Source organism: Pristis pectinata, chromosome 27 (assembly GCF_009764475.1).
Source record: "Pristis pectinata isolate sPriPec2 chromosome 27, sPriPec2.1.pri, whole genome shotgun sequence".
NCBI lineage: Eukaryota > Metazoa > Chordata > Chondrichthyes > Rhinopristiformes > Pristidae > Pristis > Pristis pectinata.
Window position 1 is genome coordinate 20,373,889 of NC_067431.1, and position 19,803 is coordinate 20,393,691.

Below are 19,803 nucleotides of genomic sequence, written 5' to 3' on the forward strand. Positions count from 1 at the left end.
ATCTTTCTACACCATCCCATCAAACACTTTCAGAGTAGATATGGCACAGATTAGATACAGACTAAAGATTCCTCTACACCGTCCCAAAAACTCTGGCCAGAAATGAACGAAGAAACATCTATCTTGGGATCATTTGTCCTTTCACTTACTGTAACTGGAAATAATAACAAAAAATCAGATGGGAACAGGAGTCAGCTATTTGGTAACAAGACCCGTTGCTTAATTCAATTAGATCATATCTGAACAACTTCGTTTATCTGTATCTAACTCACAATGCTCTACTTGAAAATTCTGTTAGTCATATTTGCAGCATTTGTTGGGGATGGGCTGGGGTGGATAGTTTGTTTCATCACCAGCTGAGTGAAAAAATTACTGCGTGCTTTCACTCCCGAATGGTGGTGCTCCAATTTTAAGGTTGTGCTCTCTTGATCTGGATGCGCTCTGATCTTTGAACCCTTGTTAACCTTACCAGAGGAAATAGTTAACACAGTGGACATAAATAACCTTCAAGACATATGGTTGTCTCCAAGGGCAACAGTGTGACTGAGCCACATTGTACAAGGGACTGCTGCCCTCTGACACTCAGCTCTGTTGGACTTGCCCTCCCAGCTGCTCTGGGCCATTACCTGGGCTTCTGGTTGAAGCTGCAACGACACTTTCGACCTGCAAGAAAAGACGGGAATGAGACATCCTGGCATAACTGGACCAAGGAGGCAAGAGGGAAAGGAAAGGTCATTCAGCTCTTTATTCTTCTATTTAATGAGAATAGTTTACCACCCATGCCTATTCGATCAGGGCAGCCCTGACCTACACAGTATAACTGACCCATCCACACTGTGTGACGGAGCTCCCTGAAGTACTTCAGTCCATAAAACCAAAAGATATAGGAGCAGAATTAGGCCATTCGGCCCATCAAGCCTGCTCTGCCATTCAATCATGGCTGATTTCTTTTTCAACCCCATTCTCCTGCCTTTTCCCCGTGACCCTTAACCCCCTTACCAATCAATCACCTTAACCACCTTACCAACTCTTAACCCTCACCGATCCACACTATATCCAATGCCAATGTGACAATGTAGCTTTCTATTCCATCTCTAAATTATGGAGGTATAAAGAATAATAACAGGAGAAGTGAAAATATCCTGACTACTCACTCAAGATCAGTAGGATGCCAAGAGTAAAGAGTATGACAGCAAACACCAGGCCTCCAATCCGCAGAGTCTCGTAATCTGCAAGTTGAACACCACAGTTATTGTCTGATTCCAAACCCAGTGAGTCTCAAGAGAGATGTCTTGTCATGACATGTTTGAAGAATCATTGAAAGCAGGGAAGGAGGCAATAGCTAACCAATTAGCCCTTACCCTTAGAAATCCTATCCTTACCTCATCCCCTTGATATACAAGTTTACTCTTTCAGTAGTTACTCAATTAGTTTTTGAAAGCTGTCATTAAGTCTAGCACAATCACTCTCAGTGCCAGCCCGTTCTGAATCAAGTATGCTAGAGGATAGCGAGTAGTGTGTAAGTCAGCTCCCGCAATAGGACCGCAGTGGTGTAGTTGGGATTTCCATTCTCAATAGACTTTTGGTTGGATTGCATGCTAAGTTGATGGGCTCCACTCCAGAGACAAATGGGGTAATTGTAGACTCGTTGGTCATAACTTTCCAAACCCTTTTAGATTCAGGGTTGCATCCTTGGGCTGGAGGATTGTCAGTGTTGCTCCACTGTTTAAGGAGGTGGGGAGATTCCACTAACTGTTGGGAAAAATAACGTCAGTGACTGTGCCCTGGCCCTTGGACAGGTACAGGAAACCAGGGGTACAATGTAAAAAACAGTGTACAAGTAATTTTCATGAAAAGGAAGACAGAGGAACAAATAAATGAGCCACTCACCGTAATAAAACTGATCTTTCCCTTTAAGTGTTGAGTGCGAGTAAAGGAAAAGCAAAAATAATAGTTCAGAGTTTACAGCAACAATGTCTCATAAACAGTCACCCCTAGGTTACCAGAAAATAGGCAGAAAGAGGCAAAAAGAACTTTCTCCTTTGCCCCACACATGCGAGCATCCATCTCACTGTGCTCACAACCATCCTCCAGCGTATCTGCACATCCCCCAGCACACTCACCTCCCACCACACTGCTCACTGCTCCACCACACATCTCCCAGTACACACGGCAATCCCAAACCATGCATCTCCTATTGCACACAACTATCCCAGTTTGATAGATTGCAATCACAACCACCCACCTTTCCATCCCTCACTCCACTGACCTCACTTCTCAGCATAACCTTTGGCCCCAACTTTCCACCAAATCCCTCAGTTCTATCCCTCTCCAAAGCTGCACCAAGTCTCTTCGGAAAGCTTACTGCCATGGTTGTCGACTTATTCCACAACCCAATTAGAGTTTGGGTATAAAAAGGTTCCCACCCCTCTCCTCATGATGCTGGGTCAGGCAATGGATAATTGTTGGAACGAGAGTGTAGAAATGTTATATTGATTTTAGTCATTTGGTTTGCCTTTATTTTTATATTTCCATTGCAAATTCCAATATTCACTTTTAGCATAAAAAAGTCCTTTATAAACATGTCACACTGCAATCAGACTCCCTTGAGCAGTACTATAGATATAAGATTTTTACTGTAAGAGTGATGTAGATCCTGGTGTGTGAATGATATTTCCACTGGCCAAATTAGCATTGATTGGCAGGATATTACCTTGCTCAACGGGATATTGCCTTATAACCATGTCGATGATAACATTTTGCTAGCCCCCCACAATTCTATCACCAAAATCCTCCCCTAGGTTGAATATCTGAAAGTGAAATATACATTAGAAGGAAAACTAAACACATGCAAATGAAAAGAAGCTTACCCATGTCAGTCGAATTTCCAGCAACTGCAAAGGAAAGAATTGTCAGTGATCAACGGTAGAATTATATCCAGATTTCTACACAATACAACTCCAATTGATAATGGACCTCAATAGAAATTCAATAAAAATGGACAACCTTACAAGCATTATTCTGTGCCTTGGGTACAACGTATGTACGGGCCATACCATAAATGATTAGTATCCAAGTGCTTTTCAGTAGAAGCCCATAATTGTAATGCATGAAGGATTCAATTGTGCAACAGAGCAGAGACAAGCAGAGAGACAGGACCACACAGGTATCTGAATTACAGTATATCGAAGTGGTATACAAAACATGAGGAAAGGGCAGTAACAAAGGAGCATGGTTATTTTCCTGAATGAGGCCACGTGACAGTGTACGAAATGATTCAAACAAAAGTGATGCTGTACTACAGATGCTGAGAGATACATTTGAATGCAACCTACCTCTAGATAATACACCTGAATTATCTAGAATCATTTGCTGAGCTGACCACAATCCCAGTATTAGAGTGGGAATCACATAGTGCTGCCACAGGTAGCTCTGCTGCTGCTGCACAGATTCAGCAACTCAGGTTCGATCCTGACCTTGGGTGCTGTCTGTATGGAGATTCCATTTTCTCTCTGTGGCCATGTGGGTTTACCCCTGGGTGCTCTGGTTTCCGCCCACATCCCAAAGATGTGACGGTAGATTAACTCACTACTGTAAATTGCCCCTAGTGTAGATGGGTGGCAGGAGAATGAGGGAAGGGGGAGTTGATGGGCATGTGAGAGAGAATGGGTTGTAGGGAGATATGTGGGGGAATGGGACTGATGGATGTGCTCTGACAGCTGGTGTAGGCACACTGGCCCAAGTGGTCTCCTTCCGTAAGGAAATTCTGGGAATGTCGGATGTAGCTTAAACTGCAATAACAAAGAATGAGCAGAGCCTGAGAGCGAGAAACACAGGCAGAGGGAGATGAACAGAAGCACAGTGAAGCAGAAATAGTAAGGCACAGGAATGCCAAGATATTACAATTTAATTGCTATTTGAATCCGGCATCTCGTTTAAATTTCATATCTGGATATTCTCACAGTCTGGAATAATGTGAATTTACTCTTACAAAGAAACAAGACCTGACAACCGCAAACGTGAGTGGGGGCTGAGACATCATGGTTTGCATTTTCCCCAGTTCCCAAGCTTAGCTTTGCTGGATACGGAAGGCCATTCTCACTGGCTCTGATGCTTCAAGTAGGAGGGCTCTCGGCTCTGGCAGAGCCCTGGACGTTGTAAACGGGAGATTTATGTAGGCCGGAATAGGCTTGCTCACAAAACTACACGGAAGGTGTTGACAGGCAACAAAGCCATCTGCCAGCTGTCAAATCTGTCAAATATTGCCAGCTGTCAATATTTCTGAATCTTGTAGAAACATTTAATCATTAAAATTGAAACAAATATTTAAAAAACAAAAATATTTCTTAAAAAATCAAATAAAAGACTTTTAAATAACCACAAATATTAAAGAAAACACAAATAAATAAAGATATAACTTGCCTTATTTGTCCCCACCTCTCCATCTTCCATTCAACTGAATGGGTTTGTCAGAATCTGAGTGCGGATTTCCCAGCGTAGAAGCCGGGGAATCTCAGCAAGATTCTGCTCTGCTGCTGGATTTCATGGCAAGTCCAGTGATGGAGCATGTGCAGAATATACTGGACTTCCACGCTCCTGAAGTACTTATTGGCACCTATGCTGAGAATTGTTAGCTGTTGCATATGGAACTCCTGAACCATCTCAGCAAAGCTCAAGACCAATACTCCCACAGATCATACACAATGATAGTGTTTGAGCCCTCACTGCTTTTAGAATGTTGTAGATGGACCTATGACTCTTAGTTCAGAGAATCCATTGAAGAGATCCTCCTGTAATCAAAGGATGCTAACAAAGATGAACTCTGCAGGAAACCAATCTTCAATACTCCCCTCTCCCTCACTGTAAGAGAGTGCTTAGGTGCCCGTTGCCTGATTATGGTTCAGTTTTCAAGCTTGTTTTCTTCCATTGAATGAAACCCAGACAGTGATTGTCAGGTTTCCTGCGTACACAAGGGACAGTGTCATTCAGTTCTTGCAGGGTCCTTTCACTCAGGAGGAGATGTGCAGTTGTGCATGTGTTTGGGAACTTCTCTTTGAACACAAGTTCCATCTTATTTGTGGAGGGAAATAAACAGTCGATGTTTCAGGTCGAGACCCTTCAGCAGAACCAGTCCTGTTTATTTCTCTCCATAGATGCTGTCTGACCTGCTGAGTTCCTCCAGCACTTTGTGCATGTTGCTCCAGATTCCAGCATCTGCAGAATCTCTTGTGTCTCCACCTTATTTATGCCAGACTGGTCACCCAAGTGACAAAAAGCAATTGAAGTGGAGATACATACGACAGCCCTCAGTTACCTGGATACATAACTTACCAGCTACTTGAATTAGCCCGCAGCACAGAACAAACAAGTACACTTCCATGGTGTCTAGAAAACAAATAGATTGGAATTTCAAATGTAGTGGATTCTTAGAACAGGTAAACGTGTCTTAACCAAAGTCAGAGAATAGTGTGAATGCTTCAGCACATCTCCTGCACACAGTGAGATCAATGTGATTAAAGCCCAGACTACTGGGTTAGCACCAAGCTAAGCTCAGTGACCATGGGTTTTGTTTACCATATCTCTTTCTTCTATTCCCCAATGTCTCAGAGCCAATCTTAGAAACCAAGGATTCTCTAGGATTCTGCCACAAGCAAAACCTGGGAGAAAGTTACAAGGGGAAAGCAAAATTGTTGTTTTAAGAAATTTCAATCAGTTTGGATTTTTTGGTTACAAAGGTATTGGAGGCCATTAATTAGGCAATGAAAAGTCCAGGGTTATGACACAAGGTGTGACAAGAACGGGGAAGTCAGAAGACCAATGACAGGACTATGGAGGTGGGGGTGTTGAAGGCAAGAGGTCATGTGATAACACCTCTAGAATATGGCCATGCAAAGTCAGCAACTCTATCTTCCACTTGAATTCTGACTGGTAAATAATTGTTCAAATTACTTGCTAAAGAATCTCTTGATAACATCACAGCTTCAAACATATTGAGTACACAAAAGATGGTGAGAGTAGACCATGCGCCCCATCGAGCCTGTTCTTACATTCGCTGCCATTACTCCACTTTATTGCCCTAACCACATGTGTAATACTAGTCCAAAAATGCATATCCCATTATTGTCTCAGTGACCACAAGTTCAAAAGTAATTCATTGGCTGTGAAGCACTTTGATTGATCCCAAGTTTGTGAAAAAATGTGGAGAAAATATTATGCCTTTCATAATTTTAAACATAATTCTTATGCCCCCTTAGCTTGCCCTGCTCTACAAAAAGGAAAATCAGCAAAGTCTCTGATAACTAAATTTCTTCAATCCAGTCAGCATCCTTGTAAATTTGCTTTAACCTCTCAAATCCTCCCAGCACCAGAGATAGTATTTATGGTCTTACCATTCCTTTATAAAAGTTCTGGAAAAAGGTTCCCATTTCTTATATCAAGCAGTAACCTCAAGTATTCTGTGGCAACACATCTGACCTGCTCGAACAAGGGTTCCATGGACATCCAAGTCTCTCTGGTCATCTACATTTGGCTTTCGTTACATTTTCCCTTTACCTCCTCAAATACAAATCCTGAAGAAGCATCCTAAGCATCTTGTTGTTTTTTCATTGTCTTCAACATTCCTTCCTCAGTCAACATTAAAATCAGATTTACTGCCTGATTATCTCATTGACTGAGGACATTATTAATTGCATCTCCCACTTGACAGTATCTTCACTTCTATATAATTCAGATAGGTGCCTCGTAATTTCATCTTTTGTTTGATACTTGGAAACAAAGGTATATTCTCTCAATACTGATGCACTTTAAAGAAAACAAAACGGAAAGGTAGTGTATTATTTAAATGGTGTTAGATTGGGAAGTGTTGATATGCAAAGAGACTTGGTTGAGGTGCAGCAAGCAGTTAGGAAGGTGAGTGGTACGTTGGCCTTCATGGCAAGAAGCTTTGAGTACATGAGTAAGGGGGGTTTGGTACAGGGCCATGGTGACACCACATCTGGGTACACTGTGCACTTTGGTCTCCTTACCTAAGAAAGGATACACTTGCCATTGAGGGAGTGCAGTGACGGTGCACCAGACTGATTCCTGGGATGGTGGAACTGCTATACAAAGAGAAATTTAAGTCAACTAAATTTGTATTCACTGGAACCCAGAAGAGTGAAAGAGGAACTAATTGAGACTTACAAAATTCTGATGAGGCTCGACCTACTGAATATGGGGAGTATGTTTTCCCCAGATGGAGGATCTCGAATGAAGGGCCACCATTTCAGGTTACAGGGCAAGAGATTTAGGTCTGGACGAGGAGACCTTTCTTCACTCAGAGGGCAGTGGGGCCAAGTCAATATTTTTAAGGAGATAGATAAATTTTTAGATGCAGTCATCAAGGAGCTTGGGGAGAGAGCAAGAGTATGATATTGAGAGAGAGGATCAGCCTTGATGATATTGAACAATTTCCAAGCTTACCTCTGTTCCTATTTTCAACATTTCTATGTTTATCTTTCTGCTTGTACCGTACATGCAGAAATAATGTTTGGGATCACCTAGATGTCAATTTCTATTGTGTAGAAGGACAGAGTAGAAGCAAATCAATCTCTTGAGACTCTTGTCAATCTAAACCAGAATCAGAATCAGATTTATTATCACTGATTTGACATGAAATTTGTTATTTTGTGGCAGCAGTACAGTGCAAAGATATAAAATTACTATAAATAGTGCAAAAAAGAAGGAATAACGAGGTAGTGTTCATGGACCGTTCAGAAATCTGATGGTGGAGGGGAAGAAGCTGTTTCTGAATCATTGAGTGTGGGTCTTCAGGCTCCTGTACCTCCTCCCCGATGGTAGTAACGAGAAGAGGGCATGTCCCGGATGTTGAGGATCCTTAGTGATGGATGTCACCTTCTTGAGGCACCATCTCTTGAAAATGTCCTCGATGGTGGGGAGGGTTGTGCCTGCGAATGTACTCAGCACATGAGAATTCACAGACCTCTGGGTAGAGATCTTGAAAGATTCACAGCCCCTTTTTAGTGAAGTAATTCCCTAACATATCAGTCTGCAGTGGCCTATCGTTTATCATAAGGGAACGGCAATTCCACTGTGACTCACAAAAGGTGACTTCAGAATCTTTTGGTAAAGTTTGTTTCCCACCTGTTGTCTCTGTCAGCCTGTAGACTACAAGGACAGATATTGAAAATCAAAAAAAATGATAGATGCTGTAAATCTGAAAGAAAGGAAAGAGTCATGTTTTAAGTTACAGAGAAGGGAAAGGGGTGGGAATGTTTGCGATAGGGTTGAAGTCAAGACAAAATCAATGAAGCCGCTTGCTATTGACTGCAAGGGTGAAAAAGGTTTGCCAGTGGCAGCTAATCCGAATGATGGAGGTGTAAATATAAGGAGAATATAGGAGAAAGGAACAAACCACATGGCTAGAATGGTGACACATAGAACACAGTGGTCACTGGAAATCTGAAATAAAGGAGAGTTCTGGTAATGTCCAGAAGGTCAGGCAGCATCCAAGGAGAGAGATAAATGGAGTTACACCAGAAATGGTTAGGAATTAGAAAGCATAACAGAAGACACTGAAAACCTGAAACAGAAGTAGAAAATGCTGGTAAACACCCAGCACGCCAGAGGGCATCTGTGGGGAAAGAAACACAGGATTGACACCTCAGATCAACAGCACCATCCTCCCCATTCACAACACCTCGACGTGAAACATCATTGATCTGAATCGCTAATCTTGCTCTCTTCCCCAGAGGTGCTGCCTTACCAGTCAAGCAGGCGAGCATTCTCTGATCTTTCAGAACTAATCATTGCTGACACAAACTGGAAAGGTTGGTTATCTGAAATTGTTGAATTCAATGTTGGGCCCCAAGGGCTGTAGTGTGTGTAGACAGAAGGAATGATGTTCTTTGAGCTTACATTGGGCTTCGTTGGAACAGCTTAAGAGAACAAAAGCAAGAATTGGAATAGGACTGATGGAGAATCAATGTGACAGGTTACAGTCACCCAGGGTCACTCTTGTGGACCAAACAGAGGTATTCTATAACGTGGTCACCCAGATCGGCATTTAACTTCTCCAACAAGAGGATCGGAAATATTGATTGCAGGAATATTTCTTGGGATAAAGAAGTATGCTCGCCTGCTTGACTGGTAAGGCAGCACCTCTGGGGAAGAGAGCAAGATTAGTGATTCAGATCAACGATGCTTCATGTTGAGGTGTTGTTTCTTTAGCATGAGGTTAAAATAAAATTGTCTTTCCTTTGAAAGATGCTATAGTTCAATGGAGTTGGCAAAGATCCTAAACTTAAATAACTGAATAACTAGCTACCAACTGGAGTCAAGGTGAGTGGGCAACTGCTTTCAAATAGATAAATGGAAATATATACAAAGCCTTGGGGAAGGACGAGGGGAGTGGGGCTAGTTGGACAGTCCAGATATGAAGAACCAAGTGGTGTCCTTCTATGCTGTGTCACTTATCTGTAATTTTCTAGATTTCCTCTTGTGTATCCTTGCCGTTGGCTATGATGTTGATAGATGAGCTGATTCCATTACATCCACTACTTTCCCAGCATGAAGGGTTCTTAGTGCTTAGACAGGTAATGGATAGAAAATATACCCATTAGTGAACCTTTTTCTCAAGAGCATCATTCTCTACATAAAGGCATTCAGATAGTGAAGGAAATACACAGTATATATAACCGTCTTATACATGGCAAAGCCCACGTTGATAACTAGCGTGTGTTAGGTTATATGATTTACATCAGATAAACAAGCCATTTGGCCCAACTCATTTACGTTACCATTTTTGCTGCATTAACATCCTCTCACCTCTCTCCATTGGGATAACCTTTGAATATTTTTTCCTTTGTGCATGGTTAGTCTCACCTTCAATACGATTTGAATGAAATCACTCCTCAAGAGATAGAGCCATTGAATCCCACAGCACAGAAGCAGACCCTTTGGCCCACCAAGTCTATGCTGACCACTAACCACCCACTTACACTAATCCTACATTAATCTCACTTTATTCTCTCATGTTCTCAACTACTCCCTCCAGATTCTGCCACTCACCTACACACTAGGGGCAACCTACAGTGGCCAATTAACCTACCAAACTGCATGTCTTGGGGATGTGAGAGGAGACTGGAGCACTCAAAGGAAACCCAGGCAGTCACAGGAAGAGCATGCAAACTCCACACAGACAGCATCGGAGATCAGGATTGAACCCAAGGTGTCTGGCACTGTGAGGCATCGGCTCTACCAGCTCCACCAGCTCCATCGGCTCTACTAGCTCTAGAACTGCTCTAGATAAAGTTCTACATTCTTACCATACTTTGAGTTCCTTAGTTTCTGAATGCTAAAAAAAGGACATCGTGGATTGAGGTAAATAATAAAATGAGAATGAAAGAGTGCCAATTTAACCAGGGGCATACACAAAATCTGTTGTTGTCATTTTTCATCTCATCTGTGCAACATATTGATATAATGGGGTTGATTTTATACTCAATGATTAATACATGGAAGCCACACCCTGCAGTCAGGAATGAAAAGGCTCCCAAATGATTTTAAATGCCAGGCTAACTTATTCAAGTTTAAAGTTGATCACTGGACTCTGGAGGGTACCGGTGAGAAATATCTTTATAAATTTGTTTTTCCTGAAATGAATAGTCTGTAAATAAACCAGTAATTAATTTATTCCCTAACATATTTACTTGCTAATTCGTCTATTGCTACAGAGATGGCAAGCAACGAGATTGGTGTGAAAAATCCTCGTGACATGCTTAGCATCAGAATATTTATAACAGTGAGACCAAGGAGAAAGTAATTATAGAGTTTCAGCCAAATACAGTGGACAAAGTCCCTGCTTACTGAACAAAGATGAAATGGACTCCATCCCATTTGCTCCCATAAAATAGATGTTGATAAAACAATTGTTCATTATTGGCCTTAGGTTGATCTTCAGTGCTTGGCGTGTTAAGCACAGTCAACCTACAGCTGTGAATGAGAACATGATCAGTATGCTTGTGTCCTAGCATACATTTCAATGCTCCATTTAGTCATTATCCCTTTAATGGGTGATCTCATGGCATAATTAAATCTACTTTGTAAATCAGTTTATTTTCCCTTAAGTAGTTACAGTAAACCTCCGATAATCCAGCATCCTTGGGGCTTTGGTGATGCAACACCAGCAGATTTTCTGGACTATGAGATGTTACTCCTATTAATACTTAAACACACTACTTTTAATTCACTTTTATTTTACATATTACTTAGTGAACCCAATGGGTTTAAAGGGAACAAGGAATATACAAGCACTCCGGATCCCAGTTCCGGCTACAAACCTACTCACATCCTTGACCCCTGGTGTTCTGGACACCAACCTCAGTTCTGGCTGCACAGACAGCCCACAATCTGGACTGCAGCTCTGGCTGTGCACACTGCTTTCATTCTGGACCCCTGACTCATCTTCCAGACTAATGAATGAGCTGAATGTCGAGCCACGGGGATTTCCGAAGAATCAGATGCCGGTTTATTGGATTTCTGTTCCTTTCAGTCTCTTCTAGTGCTGATTCCCCAGTCACACAACACAAAATCAGATTCATTGACTGGCTACTCATATTAGGAGCATGGGTAGAAGGAAGACTATTCAGCCCCTTCAGGTTGTTCTATCATTCTGTAAGATTGTTGCTAACCTGTATCTGAAAACTACAAAACCACCTTGGGTCTGGAATCCTTAATTGACTTGCATAATTTGTGACGAAAATCTCAGTTTTCAACTTCTCAGCTGGGCTCTGATCTCAGCAGAAACTTGAGGCAGAGTTATACAGACTTCCTGTGAAGAAAAACATCTAGACATCTTCACTCTCAGTTTACAAGGGTACCTCTAAGTCCTAGTCTCTCCTATGAGACAAAATAATTTCTCTCTACATTCCTTATCAAATTCTGATCCTCTTGAAAATCTCAAGCCTTAATCTTCTTTGGGCCCGTGTAGAGGAAGCTTTGCTCTTTATCCAACCTGAGACAATTTCATTGAACGGTGTAGAATGAGCTTTACCTTGTGTCTGGGATCATTTGATGGGGGTAGTGTGGAGGGAGTTTTGCCTTGTATCTAACTTTGCATTGTACCTACCCTGGGGAGGAGTGTAGTAGGAGCTTTGTTCAGTAACTAACCTCTGCTATTCCTGTTCTGCAGGTTCTTGATGAGCACAGCCGTTCTGCAAAACAATCACACAATTTGCGTTTGGTTTTGCCAATGCAGAGGAGGCCATTTTGGGAACACCAAATACAGTACATTTTATTGGAAGAAGTAAAATGTGCAGTAAGCTGTCAGCATGTAAAGGTAGGATGACTGAAGTTTCAAATGTAAAATGGCACCAAAGGTTGAGAGCATCACCGTCACTTGTTGGTTAAACTGTTGCTTTCGAGAGTGTTCTGGGTTAATTTTTTTTGGATTTATGAAGGAAAATAGGATATAACAGTGAAGGGTCAAGAACACAGTAGAAAATTATAGTGAGGATCATCCTGTCAACAGGAAAGGGCTGATTGTGTGCTGGGTCCACTCTAGTATTACTTGTCTGGGCTGAATTACAATGCTATGTTTCTCATCTGATGGAAAGTCTCTTCAACATATTCAAAGAAGCCATCAATTTTTCAAATAAGAAAAATGACTTGGCTTTCTGCCCAGTCTCTGCTCAATGGAAAAGCTGCTTCAGTTCAGTGGGTTCATTATACACAGCCTTCATCTGCCAGCCCTCCATGATTGTCCTGGAATCTCCAGGTAGTGAAGACTAATCTCCAAGCATGACTGCGAATGAAATTCTGGAGAATAACCACTGGAGCACTGATAAATAACATTCTTTTGAATGTTCATCAATGAGAGATAAAAACATACTGGAGATATGGTGAAGGGAAGTGAATGCTACTAGGAAACAAAGTGTTTTGACTGGATCATTTTTGACATTTAATTGTGTTAACAGGGCTTGTTCACTTTCTAAATGGACCTGTGAACACTCAGTGTGATGAAGATTGATGGACATTTCAGGTAATCCATGGTAATGCATGGGGGCAGGGCTGTTGGAAGTGAGCTTGTATTGAACCTCACTGTGATGGTACAGGAGGCAATGGACCGATAGGTCAGAGTGAGAGTGGGATGGGGAATTAAAGTGACAGGCAACGGAAATCTCAGGGTCACCCCTGCGGACTGAACGCATGTGTTCTGCAAAGCCATCACCCAATCTGTGTTTGGTTTCTCGGGTGTAGAGGAGACCACATTGTACACACCGAATGCGGTACAGTGCACCTCACCGTGACAGTACAGGACAGCACCAACCGATAAAGAGATTCCACCACCAGACACCATCTTCCCCTCTCCTCCCCTTTCAGCATTTCACAGGGACTGTTCTCTTCGTGACTCACTGAAGAGTTGATACAAGGACAAGAGGGTTTCTGGAGTTAAGAATGTGAAAGATACCCTGCCTGTACATAAATATGTGTATGGTTTGGACATGGTTTAATTGCCAAAAGGATATCTAAGAAGTGCCTTCATGTTTCTTTCAGAATGAAACGATTAACATTTTTGGTTCCTATAAACTTTTTTTGGACTGTGATTAGAAATAATAAAGTGGTCAAAACTGTTCATTGCCAGGCTGCTTTAGGGCTTCATGTGCCAAGGTAACATTTAGCCAACTGTGCAGTTTAGCATCTGTTGAGTTGCTGGATGGAGGTGGGAGGATGTGAGATTTCCATCATATTATGAAATGTGATAATCTTGAGACAGGGGGATGTGACATTAGAAGATCAGTTGCTTGCTTAACAATAAACTGGTTGACCATCTGAAACTTGCTCTCATTTCTGGTGCTCTTACTCACAAAAACACTTGCATAACGTGAATGAATCAGAAACAGTCTGGGTAGGCTTACAGACCTAATGGTCTTGAGTTTCACTGAGCAATTTGTGGAGACAGCCTCATAAAAAATTTGACAAAGGTTACATATTTACCTAAGATCAAAACAGATTAATGTAAATCCCTGGTCAGTAGAGGCAGAGTACTGCACTCTCTCTCTGAAATTCACTACATTAAAGTCAATGGGGTGAATCTTGGAAGTAGAAAACTATGCAGTGACCCAAGTTTGGGCATGAACTGCTAGGCAATTTCTTCTCTGTGTCTGCTGCTCAAAGAGGTTATTTTCTCATTGCATATGAGCTAGATAAAAGGATTAAGATGCAAACCCTATTGGAGTGGTCTTACACAGCATGAGATATTAATGATCAAAGTTGGTTATGGAAGGGATGAACAGCTGAATCCTGGCTAGGAGCAGAAGATGTTGGACTAGTCTCCCACTGCCATAGTTGCAACAAAGAAAATCAGATTTGCATGGATATGGTGAATATTCCTTTCACATTCCTTTCAGAATGTCCTAAATGAATCAAGTTCTTCTGAAGTGCAGGCAGTGTTGAAATGGGAGCCAAATTTTGCCCAACAAGGTCCTGACAAACAGCAAATTGATCATGATCAAATAATCTGTTTGTTGTAACATTGATGGAAAGGTGAATATTGGCCAGGCCAAGGGATAACTTCCCAGATGTTTACTGAAACAGTGCCATGTGATCTGGTGCAACTTCCACATGTTTCATCTGTAAGGCAATACCTCAGATAGTGCGACACTGCTGCAGTGGACTGTGCACCTATGTTTCTGAGCTCAAGCCTCTGGTTCTACACTTGGGTATAGTGCTACAAATGATGATGGGGAATTTGTGATATCTCTCTAGGTAAGGGAGCCACTGCATATTCCTGGTCTTCCCACTATGGCTGAATCAAAGCGAACTTTCTGAATGTAACAGCTGGGAATTGCGTTGCTGCCACAGGGTTCAAACAAAACATACACATCCTTGCCCTTTCTATTATGGGCTGAACATGTACGGGATGTTCAGTGACTGCTGTTCGAAAAGAACCTTTCAGAACACAATTTAATGACAATGCACGTTACTGCTTTCATGCTGTGTTTTTGTAAGCTTGCTACTGTGTTTGCTACAGAACAGCCTCTCAAATGGATGATTCAGGATGTTGGCAGTGGGAGGGTGAAATAGAAAGCAGCCAACCAATGTGCTAATGTGAGCCTTAATCCTTCAGTGACGCCCGTCAGCCATCTCAGGCTGCTGTCATATTTCATCCTCCAAATCAGAATTAAGAGAATGCATTTGGCTTTTGAAAGCATTAAGCCAGCTGAATCCTCGACCATTTTCAAAGCACATACATAGAACAGAGAACAGTACAGCAGAGGAACAGGCCCTTTGGCCCATGATATCTGTGCCAAACATGATGCCAAATTAAAATAAATCTCTTCAGCCTGTACATGAGCCATAACGCTCCATTCCCTGCATTTTCATGTGTCTGTCTAACAGCCTCTTAAACACCACTATCGTATCTGCTTCCACCACTGCCCCTGGCAGCTTGCTCTGGGCACCCACCACTCTCTGTGTAAAAAGCTTGTCTTGCACATCTCCTTTAAACTTTCCCCTATCACCTCAAATGTATTTGATGTTTCTACCCTGGGAAAGAGATCCTGACTGTCCACCCTATCAATACCTCTCATAATCTTATAAACGTCTATCAGGCCTGCCCTCATCCTCTGACACTCCAGAGCAAACAACCCAAGTTTGTCCAACCTCTATAGCACATGCCCTCTAATCCAGGCAGCATCCTGGTGAACCTCTTCTGCACCCTTTCCAAAGCCTCCATGTCCTTCCTGTAATGGGGTCACATCCTGACCCTTGCATGCTCCATCACCCCTTACACAGAATAACTCCTTGCACTGAAGCCACACACTCCAACCCCTCACACACTCTCCCAAGACCTCTACTGTATAATCCACTCCCCAGTCCCTCTTTTCATCACCCACATGTCCCAACACCCCAGTACCCGGCACTGATAACAGACTCTCCAATCCATTAATCTCTACATAAAAGGATCAACGTCACATCACTGAGAGAGGGTCACTGATGGCCAGTGAGGCATTGGTGGGCCGGAGGGGCTGTTTCCATGCTGTGCCTCTCTATGACTTTGACTCCAGTGTTTCCTAACCTTTTCCAACCAAAAACTCACTTACATTAATAAACATTTCTGCAGCACATTGGATTCGGAGAGAGCTAACACTTACAGTGGGGAGGCAGGTGTCTGGTAATGTTGGGGGTGGTGTGGGTGACTGACAGCATCAGTGGGAATAGCAAGCCACAGAAGGTACCATAAAACAGCAGACTGCACTGTGCCAATGGCTAATTATTCTCTAGTCAAAGCATACTGTATTTAACTCAGCTATTTTACAACTTAAATTGCTTTATTTTATTATTAACTTAACACTATTTCCAAATACCAACCACCACCTCTCTCCCCTCCCTCCTTCTCAATCTCCCAACCTCTACTTTCTACTGAAGCTGCATTGAAGTCCACCTGCTGTTACTAAATGTTCTACACCTCTAGACCACACCCAGATTCCCAGGTGTTTGACTCAGCCTCAGCTAGTGAAGTAACCAGTTATACCTGGCCAGTTTTTTACTATTGACGTATGTTAAAGTTAAATTGAATTCTAAATTTAAAACTCCAAACTAAATGCCAGCTATGAGGAAAGACTGGATAGGTTGTGCTGTTTTCTTTGTAAAAGAGGAGGCTGCGGTAAGACTTAATTCAGGTGTATGGAATCATGAAGAGACAGAATAGAATAAATAGCAAGGATCTACTACCTTCAGCTGAGGGGGTCAAGATCCAAGTGATGCAGATTTAAAGTAATAGGTAGAAGGATTAGAGGAGCGATTAAGACTCAGAGGATCGTTGGAGTCTGGAACTCGTTGCTTTACAGAGTGGTCATGGTAGAAACCCTTACCACATTTAAAATGTACCTGAAGTCATAGTCATACAGCACTGAAACAGGTTATTTGACCATTGAGTCCACACCAACCAACAAGTGGACATTTACACCCAGTCAACTCTCTCCAGATTCTACCACTCACTCACACATTAGCAGCAACTTACAGCAACAAGTGGCCAATTAACCTACCAACAGGCATATCTTTGGGATGTGGGAGGAAACCAGAGCGCCTGAGAAAACCCATATGGTGACAGGGAGAACAGGCAGACTCCACATAGACAGCACTGGAGGTCAGGATTGAAGCTGAGTCGCTGGAGCTGTGAGGCAGCAGCTCTATGAGTTGTGTCACTGTGCATTGGAAGGAGTGTGACCTGAAACGCTGCAGACGAAAGGATGCAAGGTAGGATTAGGCTGGATAGTTCCCTTTTTTTTGTTGTACACAATTGGCCAGATGATTCTGTGACATTTTAGAAAGTGATCAAAACTTCACAAATCCCCACACTTACCAAAGCTGTTGAATTTGCACTTAGTTTAAGTGCAGTCCCTGTGTTCCACCTCTGTGCTATAAAGTACAAAGGCTCCCTCTACACTGCCCCTTCAAACACTCCCCCCAGATCCTACATCTCACCTACACACCTGAGGCAACTTACAGTGGCCAATTAACCCATCAAATATGGGTTAGGTGTAAATAAATGCTTTTTTATTACATTGTTGCATCAAACATTCACAGAGCAGGAATTAACTAAAAAAGAAAGGTCCCTCTGCCTCTCCCATTGTACACTCCTGGGTGATACACACCATGGGTTAAGTATAGAACAAAGCTCCCTCAACAGTGTCCCAGTGCTACATCTGAACTTCACCAAGTGACATTCAGCACTTCTTGTACTTGTTATTTTACAACCTCTCTGACATAAAATGCCAACCTACTCCCATATACTACTAGATATGGGACATTTTCATCCTTAACCCAAAGGTGAGGGAGAAAAGATTTAATAGGAACTTGAAGGGCAACTTTTTTACACAGAGGGTGGTATTTATGTGAAATGAACTGCCAGACGAAGTGGTTGAGGCAGGTACAATAACAACTTTTAAAAGACAATTGGACAGGTGCACAGATAGGAAGGTTTTAGAAGATTATGGGCCAAATGCTGGCAAATGGGACTTGCTTGGATGGGTTAACATGGATTAGTTGGGCCGAAGGGCCTGTTTCCATCCTGTATGACTATTTGACTCTCTATTACTCGAGGAACCTGGATCTAGCTCTTAGCTCACATGGTTTTTTACAATTACATTCTATTATAGTTTGTTTCCATTAGTTCATATGTCATGGGTGTAACTTAGCATTCTTCCTGTTCGAGTCAAGGTCTAGCATGAATTCCAGTCACACACAAACATCTCTGCATCAAGAATGTTTAAATTTTGCCTCGGGAAAGGACAGGACAGAAGAAAATGATATTGTATAAATGAAGATGGATCCAACTCATTAATTGCCCTTCCTCCCTGTCTCATTACTCAGAACATGCTTTATGTAAGTGAAATGAAAACAGAAAATGATGCAAGTACTCAGCAGGTCAAACAGCATCTGTGAAGAAAGAGATAGAGTTAATGTTTTCAGTCAAGGACCCTACATCAGAACTGATTTTCATCAGAACAGCAGTTCTGATTTTTGTTCCGACTTCGAGCAACTGTTTCTCTTCCTTAGCCTGCTGTTCTGTGGCTCAGTGGGTAGCAGTTCTGAGCCACGAGCTTGTGGATTCCATTCCTGCTCCAGAGAACTAAGTGCAAAATCTCGGCTTACAAATCAGTCCAATGCTGAGGGAGTGCAACACTGTTGGAGATGTTGTCTTTCAGATGAGACTTTAAACTGAGATCCTGTTTGCAAGTGCTCATTAAAGATCTATGACACTATTTGAAGAAGGGCAGTGATTCTCCACTGTCTCCTGGACTCTGTTTCCCTTTCTCAGGCAGTTCCTACGGATTGAAGATAACTTGCTTCTTCTCCAGTTCTGAGGTAACTGATGAGGTCAATATGGGACTTAGCGAGTCTGTCGCAGCTGGGGTAGGAGGTGCTTGATGAGGAGAGTGGGTGGGTAGCTTTGGAGGTGGTATGTTCTTTCCAATGTTTCCACTGAGCCTCCGTGTGCTCCCAACAAATGGACTCAAGGTTGTCCATCCCACCCAAAATGCTCCTCCTCCATTTTACGTGGTCAAGGGTGATTGATGTGTCCAACAGGGATGTTACATTTCTTGAAAGAGACCTGAGAACATCTGGAATCTTTTCCACCGCTGTCCGTCTGGTAATCTCTTGCCTCAATGGATCTCGAATAAAGTGTCTCTTGTGGGTGTCTGGTGTCGGGGATCCAAATAACTGAATAGAGGTCATAATCCTGGGCATGTTGTCCTGGGAAAGGATGCTGACGTTGGCTCGCTCATCCTGCCAGTGGATTTGGAGGATTTTCCAGAGCAGGAAGGAAGATATCTCTCCCCTCTCACCTTAAAACTGTGCCCTCTAATTCTAGATTCCACTACCCTGGAAAAAGATTCTGACTATCCTCCTTTTAGGCCTCTCATAATTCTGTAAAACTCCAGAAGGTCAACTGACAGAGAGGTCAACTCTATAAGGTCACATTCCAATGAGAATAAATTGAGACTATCCAATCTGGTTCTAACTACAGTCCTCCATTCTACGCAATATCCTGATGAATCTTCTGCACTCTTTCTATTGTTATCACATCCTTCCTGTAGTGAGGTGGCCAGAACTGTACACAATACTCCAAATGCAGTCTAACCAATGTTTTGTACAGCTGCATCATGATGTCCCAACTCTCATACTCATTGTTGTTGTAGAGCATGGGAAGAATGGTTAAGGACTTTGGTTTTGCGGATGTTAAGTGGATGGCTCATTCTCTCATCTGCTATAGTAAATGATAGCTTGGAGCTCAGC

The 19,803-nt window shown here is 42.4% G+C and overlaps 1 protein-coding gene across 3 annotated transcripts in view; it reads right to left on the bottom strand.

Moving 5' to 3' along the window:
- Positions 1-19,803, bottom strand: part of fxyd6 (FXYD domain containing ion transport regulator 6) — a 34,707-nt gene that overhangs the window by 8,111 nt on the left and 6,793 nt on the right. For 2 of the 3 annotated variants that reach the window (XM_052039929.1, XM_052039927.1), the window contains exons 2-6: positions 5,332-5,385; positions 2,871-2,894; positions 1,891-1,911; positions 1,155-1,229; positions 627-663 (exon numbers count right to left, since the gene is read on the bottom strand). In XM_052039929.1, coding sequence (XP_051895889.1) covers positions 627-663; positions 1,155-1,229; positions 1,891-1,911; positions 2,871-2,894; positions 5,332-5,380 — 206 coding nt within the window. In that variant the 5' untranslated portion in view covers positions 5,381-5,385. Of the gene's footprint in view, positions 1-626; positions 664-1,154; positions 1,230-1,890; positions 1,912-2,870; positions 2,895-5,331; positions 5,386-12,168; positions 12,213-19,803 lie in introns of all 3 variants that reach the window. The other variant, XM_052039928.1, reaches the window with a different exon arrangement.